Genomic DNA, 21,561 nt, shown 5'->3' with positions numbered 1-21,561 from the left:
TTTTATGTCACAAAGTGACTATCCCTCACAATTTTCTCAAAATGTCTGACTATATCACAATGTGACTGTATCCCGCAAATGCGTCTTTCTCTCAGAAGTAAAATAAGGCTAATTGCAATTTTATATCTCACATTTGTAACTTTATTTCCTAGAATTTAGACTTCATATCAAAATCTCCTGATTGTGATTTTGTGATTTTGCAATTGTGAATCTTGCAATTGGGAGTTTAAATTGGGAGTTTCTTACAACTGCAACTCTATTTCTCAAAATTTGTGACTTTATATATCACAATGTGATTATATCTTGCAATTGCATCTTTATATCTCACAACTGCAACTTTATTTCTTAAAATTGAGACTAGGGGCCCTATTTTAACAATCTAAGCGTATGGTCTAAAGTGCAGGGCGCAATTGCACTTAGGGCGTGTCCGAATCCCCTTTTGCTAGTTTAACGACGGGAAAAATGGTCGGCGTGCCCAGTGCATGGTCTAAAAGGGTTGTCCCTTTTCTCTTAATGAGTAATGGGTGTGTTTTGGGCGTAACGTGAAATAAGCCATGGCGGATTCTCTATTTACATGACGGAATTTGCAAGCGGAAAGACTGAACGCTTCTCCAGAGAGCAAACGGATCTGCTCTTGCACGAGGTTAAAGCCTGCAAGCAGACCATCTACGGGACAAGCCGGATTCGGTAACACTTTAGAATATGGTTCCTTCGTTAATGAACAACTACACAAGAACCAATGAGTAACAGAATATTAACAATCTAGTAACTATTATTAACTAGCAAGAAACTCTGATTAACGAACTAGTAAGTAATAGCGCACAGATGAAAGTGTTGGTAGTTCACTATTAACTAATCATTAACTACTATTTTTGTAATGCTTCCCAGAGAACTACTTAAAAAGTTTATTAACAATCTAGTAACTAACTAAAAAGAAACTCTAATTAACGAATTGGAAAGTAGATGAAAGTGGTACTTCATACTTCTATGGGAATTACTAATTATTTGGATCCGTATTCTAAAGTGAAGATCATGGGAACTAACTAGTAATGACTCAAGTGTTACTACATGATCTAGTCATGATTTGTGCAACCAAACACAAAAGTCATCTCAAGCGTTTGAGATTTTTGGTGAACTTTAGTATAGAAAATTTCTTTCGAAGTATATAGTAACACTTGAGTCATTACTAGTTAGTTCCCATGATCTTCACTTTAGAATACGGATCCAAATAATTAGTAATTCCCATAGAAGTATGTAGTAACACTTGAGTCATTACTAGTTTGTTCCCATGATTCTTACAATAGTTACTAATGAAAAGCCAATAAAGTGTAGCACACACACACACACACACACACACACATATATATATATATGAGCTAGGAGACATACATAAAAACATGTTTTTTTGGGAGGTAGGTTAAATAATAAAATCACTGTATCTGGTATTTGGGTGGCTGAAGACTCAATATGTTCCAGTACTCACCATGACTCTAGTGATTCAATGCCTGTCCAGAGGAATGCCGGAAAATCGGCCACAGGACAAGTAAGGTCCCGACAACTGCATTTAAAAATCCATTTCTTTAAAATTATTCAGTTGATAAATAGACAGCATAGGCCAATTATTAACAGCTTTCCCAAATCATAAGTCTGCTATGCTATTACAAATTGATAATGTAAACAACCTTGTGTATTGTTTACAGTAGCAGTTAAAATGTTAATGTAGTGCTAGTCATTTATCCTGCATTGGTTATTGATTAGTTTTGCATGAATTATGAACATTTTAAGTAGTTCTCTGGGAAGCATAAAATAAATAGTAGTTATTGATTAGTTAATAGTAAAGTACCACTTTCATCTGTGCGCTATTACTTACTAGTTCATTAATCAGAGTTTCTTGTTAGTTAATAATAGTTACTAGATTGTTAATTTTGTGTTAATTTTTGTGATTGTCAACATTGGTTCTTGTGTAGTTATTCATTAACGAAGGAACCGTATTCTAAAGTGTTACCCCGGATTCAACCATATCTTTACACAATATTAATCTTTTACATTGCAATCCTTTTATTTTTAACATTTGGCATGTGCTGCTTGTGCTTTTCACGTTACGCCCAAAACACACCCTGTTTGTGTAATAAGCAGAGTGTGCGTTGTGCATCTGCCTAGGCTCATGTTACTAATGCACCCTTTAAATAACAAAAAAATACTACTATTTCAGTTGCCTCGAAATAGCAATGAACACACCTCGTTTTCAGACCAAATGCAAATGCATTTGGTATTTAAACAACGTGGCGAGGGACAAGAAAAAGATAACTGCGTCGGGCTGAAACTAGTCAATAATGCTGCATTGCGCCGGGTGTACGACTATATCTCACAAAGTGACTCGCAATTGCGGTTTTATATCTCACAATTACAATAATTAATTATAATGAAATGAATAATATACACACATTTCTTTTTAATACTTGAACTAAATTCATTCTTGAAGTAACATTTTCAGTATACTGTACATAGTTTTATTTTTGGTACTTTTTCAGTGTTTAGGATGCAGGATTGTGTCGGTCTTCATTACGTTCATTTGATGTGAATGGCTAAGTATGATTGTAATGCTTCTTGCTTTAGCTGTGATGGGGGTTTTGGTGATTGGCATGATGATGAGAGATTTGCACAAAAATGAAGACGTTGTTCTACTTAATACTGCAACCAATGAGCACCCACAATGACACATTCTTAGTCACTTTATTATACACAAACATCACACATGCTTACTCACCACAGAGAGGGCTGTGCTGTGGCTGCAGTTTAAAATGGCTGACTGTCACGCCATACCCTCGTCCTCTGGGCTGATTTCACTCTAATGTACCAAGGGCTTTTGAGGGTGGAAGAAATGATGGCTTATGTTCTTTAAATGAACTTTCTGTACTGGGAATGTTTTCACTGAGAAATAAACACAGTTGTACACACATTCAGAGATCTGTGTGTCTATGTGTGAACAAATGTAAAACATGCAACGTGCGATTTTATTGGCCTGTCTTCATGTTTTGACTTCTTGCAAGCCATTTCCAACAGTGTTTGATATCGTTTGATATGTTTATGCATGTGCATATTTTTGTGTGTGGTCTTGTTTTTGCGTGCTTCGGGCCATGATCTGAGTCATAGCATGAAAAATAAAATGTCCAAACAAGCAGTCCCTGCTGGAGTGATTAAACAAACCTGCGATGACCCACAGAGCAAGGACAAATGCCATGACATGTGGCACAAGGACTTGCACAACTACTACTAGTTATATTTGACTATTGCCCAGAAAAATGGTCAACTAGTTGGCAAGCCTCTGAGTGACATTTCTGAAGCATCAGCACATTTGCTTTTACAATTACTTTACCTTTACAATTTACAAAATAAAACTAATATTAAACATCTACATTGGAAGCAAATGTGAGCAAATTGGGGATGAATTTGCTGGAATCATGTGATCCATGATTAAATCGTACAAACTCAACAAGCTGTGACAGAAACAGCACCAGCACAAAACACTACATTTGTGAACATTTTGAAATTGAAGCCAAGAGGATTCATTTGATCAATATATGTAAGAGATGAAGAAATGATAACAACAGCATACTTTTTTTTAACGGTTGCCACGTAAGTTCCAAATCAAATGACCTCCTCGAGTGTCCTGGGTCCTCATTTATAAAATGTTGCGTAGAAACTGTCCTACATTTGATCTCACGATCGTTTCTCAGATGTGTGTATGTGTGATTCAGAGAACGAAGCCTCTCCTCCAGATGTGAAATATAAATCGCAAATGATCTTGAAATTGTGCGCAGCTGAATGGTTTCAGATCTCCCTCTTGTAAACGCTGCCTAATTAATGTCATTAGGATATAAAAGATTAGTCAACGTCCAAATGCTTTACTTGAGAATGGCGAGCAGCAAGACTTGCTTAGATTTCCAAATACAGGTCTGCAATACCCTGACTCTCTGCCACAAGGAAAAGTGTTTACGTCTGCTTAGACCCTGATTTGGCGCTTTTCCATGTCAAAGACCGTTTTTATTAATATGAATGTTGGCGTGGATTTTAGCGTACACACACTCTGAGATCAAATCTGTGCGTACGCACGTTTTATGGTGCTTGGTGTTTGAGTGGGAGTGTTGATCAACTTTTCCCCACAGGAGCCCAATAATGTTAAGGTCGGGTGAATACTTGTTCACTGGAGGTTTTTCAAGTGCTTGACTCTTGTCAATACAAGATCATTCTTAACCAAAAATGTATGCACCTTTTGATGGAAATAACATCACAACATTTAATTCCATGCAAGAGTCCAGCACTCTGTAAAGTCTACTCCAGCACATACTTTCAATGAAGTTAAGTCTTGACTCAGAGGAGCCAATTCATTTAATGAGTCTTCATGCTTTGAGACTGACACTTTGAGACTGATGAATCTTGACATTGTCATCCTGGAATATGGCCATGATGTCTTCCTACATGGTTGTTTTAGAAATGAAAAGCTACACACTCCATCGAGTAGGGTTAGAAGAACTGTTGCCAAACATATAACATGCCAGAAACATAATAATCACAGCAATAATGATCCAGTCATAGACTCTTAAGCATTTGCTAATTTGAATCCAAACAGCAACTTTATTTTTTTAATTTTTTGGCCAGGTAGTGTAAATTGCTTGTTAAAAAAAAGAACTGCTATTACTTTTCTAAGTGTTCAAATGTATGAATTCTGCATGACATGCAATAAAATGACCAAAAAGTCCTTGATATTCTCAGGAACAAGTTTTAGGATAGGCTAATTCAGGCCATAGCAACCACCAAGAAAAGTGAGAGTAGTGTTGTGGTGGTGGCTTATATGAGTAAAATAAATCACACTAGCTTGAAAATTGATAATAATAATAATTATTATTATTTTCTCTCCCCCTTTTTTGTTTGAGTCTGAATATGAGCCAGAGCTGTGTGTGTGTGTGTGTGTGTGTGTGGTGTGTGTGCGTGCGTGTGAATTGCTGGCAAGTTTGTCTGGCTGGGTAGATTTGCCGAGGTGTTGTCTGGATGCCTGTGAGCGACGGTGGTTTCCTGTTTCTCGCAGCCCCATCTGAGATCCCGTGGAAGCACCTGTGTCTCTTCTCGCTCTCCTTACAGCCACAGGAATATACTGAGAGGTCAAGCCCACTGGGACGGGTGAAAATTCCACCATCCCACTCACTTACAGCCTTTCGTGCCCCAGACACAAGAGTTTGCACATCACTAATGAACCTCAGAAGCCATACATCTGCTTTCCCTCTTGCTCCTGGAGAAGTGTACACTATGTGGGAGGGGGAAACGCCAGACAGCTGTATAATTGCCTGTCTAGCTGCACTGGGAGCAGCTTTTATAGGCTAATAAAGTTATCCTTTATAGATATAAACCTGTTTATTATTGCACGAGTCTCCATTGATAAAACTTTCTCTTTCACCTTGCACATGAGTTCGTGTTCTCATACACAAACAAATGGGAAAGTCACCAAAGAGATACATATTGGCAAGACACTAATCTGTCCAGTACGGTTCAAAGAAATCCGTCTGATGTTAGAGCACTGACGTCTTTCATAAAGACCATGTGTGTGAGACTGCACGAAAATGACATTTTCACAAACCACAAAAACAACTGTAATCAGTTAAGAACATTCAGTTTCCATTGCACTAACAAGTCATTTTTTTGTTTATTTTTTGCTGGCCAGTATTAGTTTTCAAATACCTTTGTAGAAATACAATATTCTCACAGGCACATTTGTCTATTCCCCAACTGAAAGTGTCCAATAATGGAGGGTTACCGAGATAAAGTCAGCTGGTCATGTAGTCTCAACATGGCAGATATTATGAGGGGCAACAGAGGGGTAAAGTTTGGCTGGCAGCATGGGTCCGTTTGCGTCTGAAGCTATAACATCACCATCTGGGGACAAAAAAGCACCTATTTTCTGTTGACAAACAAATAATTTGCTGTGTATTCTGAAAGAATATGATTCATTATTTTGAAATGTATTTTAATGTATATATATATAGACATTGTATATAGTATTTTAATTATATGATACATCATGAAAACCTTTACAAAAAGTTTATTCAAGTGTGCTATTACTGCACTTAAACTTTAAACTTAAAATAAGTATACTTTCAGTCTACTTTTTTGTACTTCTCAGAAATATACTTAAAAAATTACACATTATACTTGACTATACTGGCAGAAAACTGGCCTATACTGGCCTATACTCGTACACAATCTTTTGATCGAGATACTTAAAAGTATAATTCAGTAGCCTATTCTAAGTATACTTGGCTTGTAGTTGTGTTTACTCTTTTGATTGAGTAGCCTGTTCTGTTTTTTTTTTTTTCACATAGGCTAGTTTTATAAACTTACATTGTTTGAATTGAAAAATGTGTAGAATTTTTGTGTAGTCCACTGGTAGAGTACATAGGAATTTGCTGTTAAAGGTATATTTCAAGTATAAAAATAATACCTGAATAGGAACATAGTAGTATACTGCAAAAATAATATATAAATAATAAACTGTAAGTATGATGTTAGATCTGCTTAAAAAAAAAACCGTACAAGTATACTTGCAGAATAAAACTACTAAACTAGTATTTTACTGAGTGTATACTTCAAAGTGTACTTTCATAAACTAAAAAATGTGCTACAAGTATTTAACTAGTATACACCATCAGGATACTTATACGTGAACTTGTAGTATAGTTGCAGTACAAACTAAAATTGTAGTTGTTCGAGGTAACATTCGAAGTGGATCAAAAAAGTTATTCAAAGTTGTCCTAAGATAAGAACGGGTATTGTTCAAAATTCATACATAACTTTGATGAAAGGTTTTGATCCACTTCAAATGTTGACTACTGTAGTTGTGTACTCAAAGTTTATACTGTTACACTAAAAGTATACTTAAAAGTATACTTTATACACTAAAAAGTGGGCCAATTTATTCCCAAGTATGTAGTATTGAAAAAGTACACTTACAAGTATACAACTAGTTCATTTATATTAGTTTGACTTTTGTTTTTGTAAGGGTAGCTGTCTTCAGGTAGCCTATTGTAGGTTTAGTGATAAAAACAAGTATCAGGCTGAATCCGAAATCCCCCCTATACCCTCAAATAGGGCCTCATATGAGGGGACAGCCATTTGTAGTGGTGTCTGAAATCATAGTGGACGTTATTGAGTGCACTTTTTTTTTCAATCCCACATTGCACTGCAATAACGAGTGTATACGCTCAACGGCTGTCTGAATTCGCTCACTCCTTTTCATTCACTCCTTCAAGTGAACTGTATTAGTGGACTAACGTAGGGAATAGTGAATGAGGGTTTAGGGGGCGATTTCGGATTCAGTCTCAGTGTTTCCAATTTTGTCCCTTGTTCCTTGTCCACTGTAGGAGATGTTGATGCAATTATATCCTGACATGTGCAAATTACCATTAATAGATCCAGAGGGCCATCGATGATTCAAACAATGACTTAAGTTCAATAAATCAAAATAAAAGTGAATTGCAACGAAACACAAACAACTTATATAGCTTGCAAGATTGTTACACCATGCCATCTTGGCTCCATGTGCACAGTCAAAAGAAGACTGTATGCTCTTACACCAGCGCCCCCCTCCTGTCAGGGGTGGCATACTCAGAAAAATAAACAACATTAACAAAATATATTAAACAAAATGGTATTTAAATGAACACATTTTCTACAAATTAAACAAGATTGTAAGTATGGCTCCTACAATAGGCGTCGATTGTGGGTGGAATAAAACAACGTATTAGACCAACACTTATTCAGGAAAAACTAAATACTTATGCCCCTTTGAATTGTAGTTGTTTCCTTAGTAAATGGAAAAATTGTGAATTTGTGTCTCGATCACACGCATACACACACACACACACAGACATGCAAGCCACCAAGTAGAACAGGGCAGAGAGTGTTGGGTTACATTCCTTCCATCGGGGCTGAGGGATGGCTAGGCAGGTCACTCTTTTCAGTCCCAGGAACTTGGGAGGAGAGAACGTCCTTTCTGAGCATCAATAAAATTTTGCATGCACATGTATATTTGTGTATGAGCGCAAGTCTGTGCATGTGAGTGTATGATTGTGGTTAAACTGTGGGCCTCACAGGCAGAACCTCCTCCCAGTTCTGTACTGGGTCTAGTTTGAGTCAGAATTCCTCAGACTTTTGGAAATTCCCAAAGGTCTTAGGGACGGGAGCAGGCTGGTCACAGCGTTGTGGGGGTCTGCAGAGTTTGGCAAGTCCCAGTGATTCTCCAGCTCTGGGTACAGGCCCTTGGGCTGACCCTGCCTACACATACACACCCATTTGCTTCCTTTTCATTTGAGCCCTGCTTTACACTAGATAGATAGATAGATAGATAGATAGATAGATAGATAGATAGATAGATAGATAGATAGATAGATAGATAGATAGATAGATAGATAGATAGATAGATAGATAGATAGATAGATAGATAGATAGATAGATAGATAGATAGATAGATAGATAGATAGATAGATAGATAGATCACTTTCCTTTCTTCTTGAATAAATCCTTTTTCGACTGCAGAAAAGAACTGGCAGATGCTGGCAATCTGGGTCTGGTTGACTGCAAACTCCCTCAGGAACACTAAGTCACCCACCTTGGCAAAGATGACGTTCATACTTGCCATGTCTCTGGCTAGAAGGCATGAGTGACTTGTATCCTGTCTGTCAGTGCTCTTCAGTCTGGTCTTGCAGAACCAATTCAATTCTATCACAAATAGACATTTTAAATGTTTTTGTTCAAATCAAATCATATAGATTTATGCAAATTCACCACCAATTTGTCAAAGCGGGTAAAATACATTTTCTCGCAACGTTTTTCTTGATATTTTGATATAAATGATGCCAAAGGAGAGAAGTTGTCGTATTCATATCAGTGGTTTGGCTGTTGTTGTAAAGTCACATGGCAATGCCAACATGGCTTACATCATACTCTGATATGCAAATTCCGACGCATCTTATCATTAATGCATCAACTATATTAGATAAACCCGCTCCCTAATTGGCATGTAAAAACAAAGGTGGGGCTTAATTAGAATAAGCTTCAAACAAAGTAGACTAAACCTTTATTTTGATAATCAATAATTCTGGCTATACAAGGTGATAGCATAACATCATGTTCAAAACATTTTTACATTAAGTAATCTAATCATGCCATGCTCCCAGATCCCAAATGTTATGGAATATTTATTGTGTAAATGAAACACTAGTTAGCTTGTTTTTCTTTTGTTTACTCTCCCCCTGGTGGTTAAAATAGTCCATTACAATTTCATCTCAGAATTCCAAGTCATATTAATATCCAAAATGTCACTGCACCAATACGAGTCAGATTTAGGAACATTTTATGCTTGTCATTATTATGTCAACAGTACTACATTAATTAGTTTTATTTTACAATTGACACTGACAGTAACAGGTCAGTGTGGGCTTCATCATGTAAGTGGCTAGGTGAGAGGTGTGACTGCTCTGTGATGTCACATTAGATTGCAGTGAAAAGGCATGGTTCGGTTAAGACGGGGGTCAAACCTCAATCCTGCCTGCAGCCCAGAGAGAGTTTGAAATGGACTCAGACAAACCTCAGCAACAGTTCTCTGAAAATTACTCTGAGGTCACGGTTAGCTCAAGCGCAGGTAAGAATATTACATTTAATAGGCCTACAGAAATAATCTAGTGTTATACATGATCGAGATATGAAAAATATTTACACTTTAGTCTTTTAGCAGGTGCTTTTATCTAAAGCAACTTACAAATAAAGAACATTGCAAGCAATTTATCATACTGCAATAGCAACTTTCAAGACTAAACGAGAGTACAGAGCTAGAGCACATCTAAAAGTAAAAGAGAAAATAGAACAGCAAGTGTTCAAAAAGTTTTTTTTTTTTTTTTATTTGTAAGGATAATATCAAAATAATGTTTATGCCAGCATTGCTGGATTGTTTAGTCTTGAGGTTTTTATTTTACTTTATTTTATTTTATTTTCACTCCCAAGGTGGCTGTAATAAAACCTAACATGAATTTCCTAATCTATTTTTTGTCATATTGTCATTAAAGAAAACAGTGGGAGTCATTTGAACAATTGAAATTCAGATGCACAAAAATGTTAATGCTGAAAATATAAAATGCATTGAAAATATTATATTAAATTAGAAAAAGGTGAAATAGAAGTATTTTCATCTGTCGTCTCAGACTCCAGATCCCATGTTTCAGTCATTTTTTTGGAGCTGTATTTTCATAATCCATTTGGTACAGTGTGACGCTCGAACATCCTACCAATTCCAACCGTCCACACTAAAGTGAATAGCTCCTGAAAACCAAGAGTCCCACAATTTGACAAATTAGTCACTTTTTCGGCCATTGTTTGCTTAAGCTGAGTGTAATCCTCAGGGCTCTGGCATGCCGCTCTCTCACGATATTGAGTTTAGGTGGCAAAGCCCTCTGTCTTTTGAGTTCCTGGACGTTTGTTTAGAAGCATTAAAGCTCTTAAATCCTCCGTCTTCAGTGAACATCATTTGAGAGAAGAGTACCTCCAAATCCAACATCTCAGAGGTGTCAGTGGTTGATGAACTCTCACTGTCAATAGGAAATTGCCTGTAACCAGAGAGAGAGACCTGAGTCAAGACTCTTTCTGTTTGGAAGTTACAAAGTCTTTCAAATCTTAGAAATCTTTAGGAGTGACAAAGAAGTCTACTCATAATGAATTCACCTCCTTGAATTTCACCTTATTGGATGCAGATGTTCAAAATCACCCAAGAAAAGATTCTGGGACATCTGAGAGCACCAGGGGTGGCGGAGGACGAGCAAGGCCGTACCCTTCACCGTCCCGCAGGAGACACCGAACTACCTTCAGCAGTGAGCAGCTGGAACAGCTGGAGTTAGCTTTCAGACAGAACCACTATCCTGATATCTACTTTAGAGAGGAGCTTGCGAGAGCAACCAAACTCAACGAGGCTCGAATACAGGTAACTGACCTATTTGCTATTATAACTGAATAGATATAGTTACATGTAACTGAAATAAATGTTCCTAGTTTTATGTTCACACTAATAGTGATTTACAGAACAGCAAAATATGTGGATTGAAAACTAGCTGTGATAGCATTGAGTGACAGTTTGGTTTCTGTTTCAACTGCTTCATAATGCTCGTCGCATTTGTTTCAAATTCTGGTGCCAGATTCATGGAAATCTTCTTCAAGACATAGTTCGCCCAAAAACATAAATTCTGTCATTACTTACTCACCCTCATGTCGTTCCAAACCGGTAAGACTTTCGTTCATCTTCGGAACACAAATGAAGATTTTTTTGATGAAATCTGAGAGTTTTCTGTCCCTCCATTGACAGCTACTCTACTACCACTTTGACCACAATGAGGTTCATTCTCGTGTGTTACGCATCATGTTTGAGCTTCAGCAAGAACCAATGAGGTTCATTCTCGTGTGTCAAGCAGGTTCGGTTGAGCTTCTGTTTATGCTCGCTGATCAATGTTTATATGTGCATAAAAGCTTATGTGAATAGTGAATTAAATCTGTTCATCATATAAAGCGATTAAGTCTATTGATAAATGTTTGGACTAAACCGCTCAATCCATATAGATTACTTTTACGATCTCTTTATGACCTTTTTGAAGTGTCAATGTGGTAGTTGTGTAGCGGTCAATGAAGGGGCAGAAAGCTCTCAGATTTCATGAAAAAAAATCTTCATTTGTGTTCTGAAGAGGAGGGTGAGTAAATGATGACAGAATTTTCATTTTGGGGTGAACTATCCCTTTAAGAAAGAAGATATTTCTTGAGATCAATTAAAAAAAGTTTGTAAGAAAGTTCCAACTCTTATACCTTTTTAAGAAGTTCGCAAAAATATTTTCTTAAGAACATCTTATTTCTCTCTTAAGAAGAAAATGACTTTGGAGTTGGTTTTACTCAATATCACATTTTTATTACACTGTGTTTTAAATAGTTCAATTGTGCTGAAATCTGCTGAGAAATGTGTCGTAATTATAATGTAAAAAACACAAACCCTATTTAAGTTGATTTTGTAGAGTTGTTACTAAATTCCAAATTTAGCATAAATTCACTTCACTCATAATAATAATGGATCATTGTTTGTTTACATTATCTATCATTGGTGTAATTTCAGAGTACTTGTGCAAATTCCTTGCAATATATATTGTGTTGTAATGTTTAATTATTTAAACAACCCAAAAAATTAATTAAACATAATTTTTTTGAGGTTATCCAAACTTTAAGAGGTTATTTACAATTAATTTTTTTTTAAAAAGAACACAAATTATTCTAAAGTTTTGTCTTTAGAACAATCTTAAGACAAATTAACATCCTTAAGTGATATTTTTGGAATACACAATATTCTTAACCTTATTCTTGAAGTCACCTTGAAATTAAAATATAGACAATAATTTTTTTATGAAATATTGCAGTATTTGTTATAACTGATTTAATTTATATGATTTTTAAATATATATTGTGTTGTAATGTTTAATTATTTAAACAACCCAAAAAATTAATTAAACATAATTTTTTTGAGGTTATCCAAACTTTAAGAGGTTATTTACAATGATTTTTTTTTTTTTTAAAAGAACACAAATTATTCTAAAGTTTTGTCTTTAGAACAATCTTAAGACAAATTAACATCCTTAAGTGATATTTTTGGAATACACAATATTCTTAACCTTATTCTTGAAGTCACCTTGAAATTAAAATATAGACAATAATTTTTTAATGAAATATTGCAGTATTTGTTATAACTGATTTATCCGTGACCATGCACATAGTTTCTAATGTTTATTTATTTATTTATTTTTTACTTTATTCAAGTGCCCTTGTAATATGTAATTGTATAACGGTTTCATTCTGTTTTGGTTTTGTTTGCTCTGTTTCTATTGGCATTTAGATGCATTTAGTTCTTGGCCACTATCTATTATACTGTATATGGAAGACTTTTTATCTCACAATTCTGACTTTTTATCTCATATTTGTGTGATATAAAATCACAAATGCGATTTATAAAGTCAGAATTGTGAGATATAAACTAGTAATTGCGAGCAAAAAAGTCAGAATTGCATGTATCTTGCAATTCTGACGTTATAACACGCAATTGGAAGATATGACGTCAGAATTGCGTGATATAAAGTTGCAATTGCGTGTTTTAAAGTCAGAATTGTGAGATATAAACTCGTAATTGCAAGCAAAAAGGACAGAATTGCGAGTTTCTCGCAATTCTGACTTTATAACACGCAATTGTGAGTTTATATCTTACAATTCTGACTTTATAACACGCAATTGTGAGTTTATATCTCACAATTCTGACTTTATATCTCGCAAGTCAGAATTGCGAGATGTAAACTCACAACTGTGAGATAAAAAGTCGCAATTATCTTTTAAAATGTTTTATTCTGTGGCTGAAACAAGCTTCCATAATTATAAAATAATGATATATTAGTGATTTAATATGTTGCTAAAGAACATTATCTTTCGAATGGCAACATGGTGTAGTTACAGCATCTTCAGCTAATCTTCCATGTTACCCAGCCAAACCTCGACTCCCTGGTCTGATTACTCTAGCTGACTGAGCTAAACCTGCCTGCTTTTCACTCCCTGCTGCAGGTATGGTTCCAGAACCGTCGTGCAAAGCAGCGGAAGCAGGATCGTATCACCCAGAAAGTGCTGCCGGTGGGCATAATGCCAGGGCGAGGTTCTCTCTTTAGCAGTATGTGTGTGTCTTCCTCTGCCATGGGGCGGCAGTACCAGTGCCCCCATTCCCTGCCACACATCCCCCGATTCCCTTCAGTGCTGCCCCCTGGAGGCTTCCCACCCCATCCGTCCTCCAGCAGTCATTTCTCCTGCCCCTCCGGCCCTGCTCCATCACAAGCCAGCAGACAGCCAGACGACTGGTACAATCAGCTGCGCAACATCGGACCATCCGCTACTTCAGTGCTCTCACTGGCCTCTGTGTCGGCGCTGGAAACCACTAGTCACTGGAACTAGAGGAAGTGCTGCTGGGTTATTCAGTAGTCGTAAACTCTTTTGGTTTCCCTTATTTTGATGGTCCCTTCAACACATTCTGTTGATTATTATAAGTAACGCTGCCTCTACATGTCTATCTCTCAATAGAGTGTTAGTAGACTGGTAGGGTTAGGGTTAGAATAAGTAGACATGTAGTTGCAAAGTTACTTATAGTAAGAGAATGTCTGTCGGAGGAGCATCACAATAAAGAGTTAGCAGATATAGAGCAGACAGTCTACTAATACTCTAATGAGAGTTAGCCGACATGTAGTTGCAAAGCTACATAGTCGACAGAATGTTCAAAAGGGACCATCAAAATAAAGTGTTACCATTCTTTTATCTTTCCTTTTGTATAAGAAGCTACAGAACAAATAAAGTTTTTTTTTTTTCAATGACAAAGCAAGATCGACATTTTCTGTCTTTATTATTTGCAATCACACGTAACATATTTTCTCTCAATTATTGCTATATCTCCAAAAATAACTACATTTATATTGATTTCCTTTATCAATACTAAACTGTGACAATTAAACTAGGTTCTGTTTACACTGTAGACTTTAAATAAGGATCATTATGAACATGTCATTCTCATCTCATATGAAATGTACAATAGACCCTATGAGCTTTTAAATGACATTTCTATTCAGTCAATAACGATTTACAGATTTGGTAGAAATAAATTACACATGGTTTATGTCAAATGCTGTTCTTCTTGCCATTTTATGTACAGTATGTAAAATAAACAGACATGGGTCAATGACAATCTTTGAAATATTTTGTTGAAAACATACGTGCCAAGGTCTTAGAAATGTGCTCTTTTTTGCTGGTTACAAACTTTTCTCCTACTGTATTATCAAGAAAGCTTTTTTTCTGCATTTTGGTTGAACCAAACAACTGATTTGGCAGACAAAAAATAATAATAAACAGTTTTGTAAGAAACATGTTTTTCTAGGGAATATTGTACCAAACTACTTAAAGTTTTCTTCCCAATAATTTCATTATTTTAATAACGAGGCTTTCTTCTTCATTATCATATTGGGGTAATTGTATCACAAATGCTTTTTTTTAAATGTATGCCTCCAAAAATATCAAAATGATTGTTCATTATGGAAGAAGTGCATTAAAGTCACTAGTATAAGGATTTAACTGTGTTTCTGAATAACTTAATAGATCATAACAAAAACAGCATCATGTCATTGACCCATATGACATTTTGTGTACATTCAGACTCTATAGGAAGCTGAAAATCAGTTCACCCTGATGTTTTAGTGGACACAAGTTCTATTTCTGTTCTAGAAATGGACAACTTCATCAAACAGATGGTAGCTGTTAAATCCAACCAAAGTAGCATTAGCTCTACAGCGGGATTCATCCAGGTCCGAACAAGCATTTTGCACATTTCAATGCAAATCTAGGTCAACCCAAATCTACATCTACGTTAGATGTTCTGTGCTCAACATGTGAAAGTTCTGTCCTTTCAGATCGTTTTGAATGGGTATTTTTATAATGACAGTAACAGTGATAATCCCTTTAAGGCAGAAAGAGTGCATGTTTGCCATCATTCATCAGCAGAGCAGCGATTACATCCCACTTTAGCTTCATTTAACCATCAGCTTTGCAGAAGAGTGTCACTGCAAAGTATTTATTCAATAATAACAATATATGCTTGTTCATAGCTAATCAATTTGGCAGTTTATACATCAAGGGCCCATTCTGATAAGAGATGCAGATGTGAGTGCAACAATGAATTAATGTTACACAGATGGCATAAACACAAAACATCTCACGTCACTACATGCCCCTCACGATGTCATTGTACGACATATTTTATACTGGTTATACTAAAGCATGAATATACAGCGCCTGTGAAATCGCAGGCACGCAAGAAAGGAATGTGCTGGAGATTTGTACATCAGAGGTAATCTGCATTCACAGTAAGGCCACGGTTGTTCCCGTCGTCTTTTACTCCAGAGACCTCGCAAACTCTGCATAGTCAATGTAGCCATCGTTGTTTTTGTCATCGTCTCGGAGGACGTCATCAATGAGAATGATGAGATCCTCTTCCTTCATTGGCTGGCTATCTTCTCCTCTTTCCTGGAAACCAAAGCCAAATTTATAATCGTTATATAAATTGTTATAATAGTTTCAAAAAGTTGAAAGAACTTGTTAGGGGCATGAAACAGCTTTTAGAGCTAGGTAAGTGCCTGTGACCAACATAATCCAAACTGAATTTAATTAATACATCGACTTAACTGTTTTATATATATAGAAATATAGTTATGTGTTTGCGCAGGTGATATCAGGAAGCAACGTAATACACACATGACGACAGGAAGGTGACGGCGGTGCGTAAATCGAGTTACCCCTCCCACTTCTTGCTGGTTTAACTGAGATATCTTATCCCATGCAAATTGGCCAATATTATTACAGGTGTCTGTGGTAAACACATATTACTCCATCGACCCTTGTAAAACTAATCCCGTCCGAATAGTGCTAATGGTTCAACGACTCACTCATAAAGACTTCCCTCGTTTCATTACTGATGAATTGGCATTTTTGAACAAATCTCTTGAATCAATGATTCAATGGTGGCAAATACATTTTTTAACAGGCACTTGTCGCCACCTAGTCGATGCAATAGTTATTTGAAGTGTCAAGCTACTTTCAAAAGGGGATCTGCTCTATTTTGATCACAACTGTAGACTGAACTATAAACTTTTATCCCAGTACTTCTGTGATAATCTGAATTATTGTATGTCAGAAATAACAATACTACCGGTATGAAGTTGAAAAGACTGTTTGTGAAGCTGTTTTATACCTATACATCACAATTTCTCTCTCTGGGTCAGCGCCAACACAGATTTTAATGTTCCAGTGTGATTTAGTCAAATGTTTAATAGACATAACCAAATCGTTGTCATTTAGGAATAAAATTGTGTGGGTGTTTGAATCGAGATCGCAATCTTTAAACGATTAATCGTGCAGCTCTAAGTAGGTGGTGTCCAAACTTTGAACCGATACAGTCAAAGCTCAACATTAGAGCACACACCTCTCTGTGCACATGAGTAATGGCAGTGGCAAGCTCAAGTCCATCCAGCAGATTGTTGCCATCATAGTCGTGCATCTTGAAATAGTGAAGCTGCAGCTCTTGAGGTGTCATGTCCGACTCCGGCTTTTCAATCACCCCTTCTAAATGCTCCATAATGTGGCTACAGCAGAACAGAAGAAAGGTTAGATTACAGACGGAATAATATTAGCCAGAGGTGGATTGGTATTTGGCCAATTTAAGATGATCAGCATCAGTCGATAACTGTAACCTTTGGTTGATCAAAGTCACGATAAAACTGAAGTTGCAACACATATTTTCTTTCGTATTGTGTTGTATATCCAAGTGAAATTGATTATCAAACAAAAAAAACCGGTTCTGTGCATTAGTTGTTGATTGGGTTTTGAGACGTGGCTGTTACACTCAAACATGGAGGCTTGCAGGGCGGGTTTGATTTGACTAAATTATAGGAGAATTCTGCTGTCACTAGAGAAAGGTCTGACATTTAACGGATGGTCCAGCTATGACAAGGTAATAAAGAATATAAGCACGGATTAATTATTCACAATACGATCTATATGATGCATTAAAGGGGTCATATAATGGTACATGCACTTTTACAAGGTGATTGTACTGAAATGTGTGTTGGCAGTGTCTGAACACAACCATTATATAATGATAAAAATCCATCCAGTGGTTTTGTTTTAATCTCCTTATATGTTTTCCCCTGCCTCAAATCGAGCCGTTCGAGCCTGTGACGTCACAAGCTCGCACGCCCCTCCCACGATTGTTGATTGACAGGAGCGTTTCAACACAGACCCGCCCTCGCTCGTGAGGGAGCTGTCAATCATAGTCTCCGTGGCGCGGACCGGCGCGGTCATTGTTGATATGCTGGAGCACTGTCTATGAGCAGAATGGCGTCTAAGCGATTGTGGTGTTCTGTTCTTGGGTGTAATAACGAACACAGCAGTCATTTTAATGTTCCTAAATCCGAACCGCTGAAGACGCAGTGGCTGTGTTTGTTTTCGAAGGGAATATTCCCCACGAGCAACGTCAATGCTCTCATGTTTGCGCGAATCATTTCACACACCAGACTGCTTTATAAACGAGGATCAGTATAAAGCTGGATTTGCTAAGAAGCTGCTCATGACAAAAGGATCGGTACCAGATATTCGTGTTCCTGCTGAATCTCCAGAAGAACGGAAGTGAGTGTAACGTTTTATTAAACTTTATATTAATCTTTGCAAATCGCTAGCTGCACGCTTCACAATGAATGCGTCTAAGGTTTACACTTAGGGTACATTACAGCATGTTTTCTATGTATGACGTTCTCAATATAATTCATAATCCCACGTTTATACTGAACAACGCGTTATGGTTATTGTGTTATTGAGTTACAAATGGTGTACGCACAAACAGAGAGGCGGGGTGAGCAAAGCTCATTATCATTTAAAGTCATATGCACTGAAACGGCGTGCTGAAAACAGAGCTGTTTTTGACCAGGTAAAATAAGTGTTTTCTTACAATACTAATGAGAATTTTTAATTAAAGTATATTACAAACTTTTAATTTAGACCCTAAAGAATCCTATTAGCTTGTACAAAAATGGCATTATATGACCCCTTTAAGAAAAATAGATAGGGTAAACTTTCATTCTATAGATAAATCTACTGACATCCTTTATATACCGTTATATATCCAACTAGGGCCAAAAAGTCTAAGGGCCTATTTCTATTTTACACAATATTTCTTTATTTCTAATGCTCACCAAGGCTGCATTTATTTGATAAAAAAACAATACAATAAAAACAGTTATATTGTGCAATATTATTACAATTTAAAAAAAAAAAAAATATATATAATAATTTTAAAGGAGTCATGAAGTACAATTTCGTAAAATGTTATAATGTTCTCTGAGGTCCACTTACAATGTCAGCAAGATTTTTACATTAAAAAAAAACCCATCTTAATTTAAAAGTAATAAGCCATTTTCTATCTTGTTTTTGACCCTCTTTCCAACACTTCATTTTGATCGGCATGTCACATTCAAGACTTGGAAGTAAACGGCCACTGCTATGAGTTTTGTATGTTAAAATAATTTTCAACGTCCCGCCATTACACGTGTGGAATTGTTTTGAAAACTTCCGATGTTGAATTGATGCAACCGGTGAAATTCAACCATACATGTTTGAGCCAGAGTCTGATCCCAAATCAGAAGACAACGAACCTACACCTCAAAAACCAAGGATAGTCCAGCATGGTAATTAATCATCTTTATTTATATTTATTCCTTATGTTTTATAAGGTACTTTATGTTAGTGTTTAAACAAAGACAATACAAAAAGATGTTTATCTCGTAACATAGTTAAAACATTTGCCAACTGTGAAGCATTTATGCATATTACATATGCTTTGCAAATCTTGGTTGTGGCAAATAGAGTTGAGGTACCAGTAATTTTAGTTGACAAAGGATAATTTATGGTGTTTCTGTTTGGTGTAAATGAATTATGAATTAATAAATGTATCATTGTTTGTCACACTGTCGTTCTTATATTCATTATTTTCAGTGAAGTGAAAGTAAAGTGAGTCCATATCAAACGATCTGTTTCAGAAAAAGCAATAGTGACACAAGTTAAAAATACTGTTACTCACTCCTGTGTGTTGTGAGTGCGACATTACTCTCGGATCAACTGTATTCGGAACTGCATCATCTTTTATTTATTCTCTCTCTCTCTCTCTCTCTCTCTCTCTCTCTCTCTCTCTCTCTCTCTCTCTCTCTCTCTCTCTCTCTCTCTCTCTCTCTCTCTCTCTCTCTCTCTCATACATATATATATATATATATATATATATCCTAAACATTTTGGAGGATAGTGTTCATTCACAGTTTCCACAAAAAAACTAAGCAGCAAACATTGATTTCAACATTACCCGTTAACCGTTAGCTACAGAACATGCAACTAGAATTTAAAAAATAATAATAATAATATTAATAATGTATTAGTTACTATTAAATTAGTAAAGAGAAATAATATTAAGATGAGTTTTGTGGATTGATTAAGTATGACCTTTGTTTTCCTGACATATTATTCGCAGAAAGATAGACAGGCAGAGATCAGGACAGACTGATCCAGTGCAGAGGTCATTTGGCAGAGAGAATCCACTCAAAATCAACAAACGGTATAAAAATGCATTTCACTAGAACGGTTTCACTAAATGTGGATACATACATAGGCTGTATAAATGAGTATAGTGAGTATAAATGTACTCACTCCTTATCCTGAACCATGTTCCTGTCCAGCCGGATGATTGGCGGGGGCTCTTGATTTGAAGCAGCTGGTTCTCCATGCTGTCCTCCATGAGCCCATATAGACAGCGTACAGCTGGAGCAGAGCAGGAACCAGCTCCATAATCTGAGCTGCCCAGACCTCTCTTTCAATCTCATTACACTGAAATCACAAGGTAATAAGAGTTCATGCGAGAAAAGAATGACAGCTCCATTCATACTAAAGCTGGAGCAGCCCTTACTGACAAGCATTTGACCAATGAGCAACACACATTTCAAGAGACGTCATTATAAGATTACACAGAATATGTATAATGAAAAAGCAGTATAAATCTGAGAAATGGGCTTATGTGGCTGACATATGGATGAACTTGAAAAATGAGGAACCAAAACAGATGGTGGAGGAAAGTAATGACATCAATACTAGCAGAATACGGAATATAATCTATGCTGAAACGTGGAAAATGAAAGAAAAAAAAGATAGATATGAATATTGAAACATTACAGGAAGAGCAGTCTAGACACTCAAACAGCAGTTGCATACAGTACGTTGCCCAGTCATCTGAACGCTTTTCTGCGTCTCTCTTGATACACCTTACAGAAATATAACAACACACACATGCAAATTTACTCACCTGCTATGAATCACAGTTAACGGGTAAATATTCGTCCTATTAATTCAGGCACAGTGGAGTAACTGAAGTCCTGCTGATGTTTACTCAGCACCGTTCTTTCTGACTGCTTTTGCTTGCCGTAGTTGCCTTTCACCCCATGGACACGACAGCTAAACTCTGATTGGACCTTCGTTTACTGTCTATGGATTGGACACGGTAGCTTTTACAATGTTTTATTTTATGTAGACACGGTAAAAAAAATACACAATACAGGATGTAGGATGGAATAAAAACTATATAAAACTATGCACTATATAAAAATATACACGACATTTTTCCTTGGTAATAAAAACTTTAAAATACGACTTGCTCTTATATTTATGTATAAAATATTTAGCCAAAAGCTAATTTAGAATAGAATCTTCTTTTTTACAAACTAAAAAGCAAAATTTCAAAGAATAAGAAAATATCTCGAATTCTAGTGACTCTTGGTAAATGCTGATGGAGAATTTAATTTAATTTAATAATTTGACGAGTCACTTTGT

General features: G+C 36.3%; 2 protein-coding genes across 2 annotated transcripts; one reads left to right on the top strand and one right to left on the bottom strand.

Moving 5' to 3' along the window:
* The first annotated feature begins 9,533 nt into the window (after positions 1-9,533).
* On the top strand, positions 9,534-14,138 carry prop1 (PROP paired-like homeobox 1). Its single transcript, XM_056272458.1, has 3 exons — positions 9,534-9,691; positions 10,794-11,020; positions 13,675-14,138. The coding sequence occupies exons 1-3, from the start codon at positions 9,622-9,624 to the stop codon at positions 14,053-14,055; spliced, it is 678 nt and encodes a 225-aa protein (XP_056128433.1). The 5' UTR covers positions 9,534-9,621; the 3' UTR covers positions 14,056-14,138.
* Positions 14,139-15,199: 1,061 nt separating this feature from the next.
* On the bottom strand, positions 15,200-21,193 carry mcfd2 (multiple coagulation factor deficiency 2, ER cargo receptor complex subunit). The gene is made up of 4 exons (XM_056272459.1): positions 21,038-21,193; positions 20,389-20,565; positions 17,123-17,282; positions 15,200-16,167 (listed from the first exon to the last, which is right to left on the bottom strand). The coding sequence occupies exons 2-4, from the start codon at positions 20,559-20,561 to the stop codon at positions 16,036-16,038; spliced, it is 465 nt and encodes a 154-aa protein (XP_056128434.1). The 5' UTR covers positions 20,562-20,565; positions 21,038-21,193; the 3' UTR covers positions 15,200-16,035.
* Positions 21,194-21,561: the final 368 nt, after the last annotated feature.

This window comes from Rhinichthys klamathensis, unplaced genomic scaffold (assembly GCF_029890125.1).
Source record: "Rhinichthys klamathensis goyatoka isolate OS25496 unplaced genomic scaffold, OSU_Roscu_1.1 h1tg000338l_1, whole genome shotgun sequence".
NCBI lineage: Eukaryota > Metazoa > Chordata > Actinopteri > Cypriniformes > Leuciscidae > Rhinichthys > Rhinichthys klamathensis.
This window is presented reverse-complemented; position numbering and strand designations above follow the sequence as displayed.

Excerpts from the sequence above, each read along its gene's own strand:
- mcfd2 (XM_056272459.1), bottom strand. The coding sequence starts at position 20,561 with ATGAGATTGAAAGAGAGGTCTGGGCAGCTCAGATTATGGAGCTGGTTC. Across the intron at positions 17,283-20,388 it reads AACATGGTTCAGGATAAGGA|CCACATTATGGAGCATTTAG; the intron begins GTGAGTACATTT and ends GTTCTGCTGTAG. Across the intron at positions 16,168-17,122 it reads TTACTCATGTGCACAGAGAG|GAAAGAGGAGAAGATAGCCA; the intron begins GTGTGTGCTCTA and ends TTTGGTTTCCAG.
- prop1 (XM_056272458.1), top strand. The coding sequence starts at position 9,622 with ATGGACTCAGACAAACCTCAGCAACAGTTCTCTGAAAATTACTCTGAG. Across the intron at positions 9,692-10,793 it reads CACGGTTAGCTCAAGCGCAG|ATGTTCAAAATCACCCAAGA; the intron begins GTAAGAATATTA and ends TATTGGATGCAG. Across the intron at positions 11,021-13,674 it reads TCAACGAGGCTCGAATACAG|GTATGGTTCCAGAACCGTCG; the intron begins GTAACTGACCTA and ends TCCCTGCTGCAG.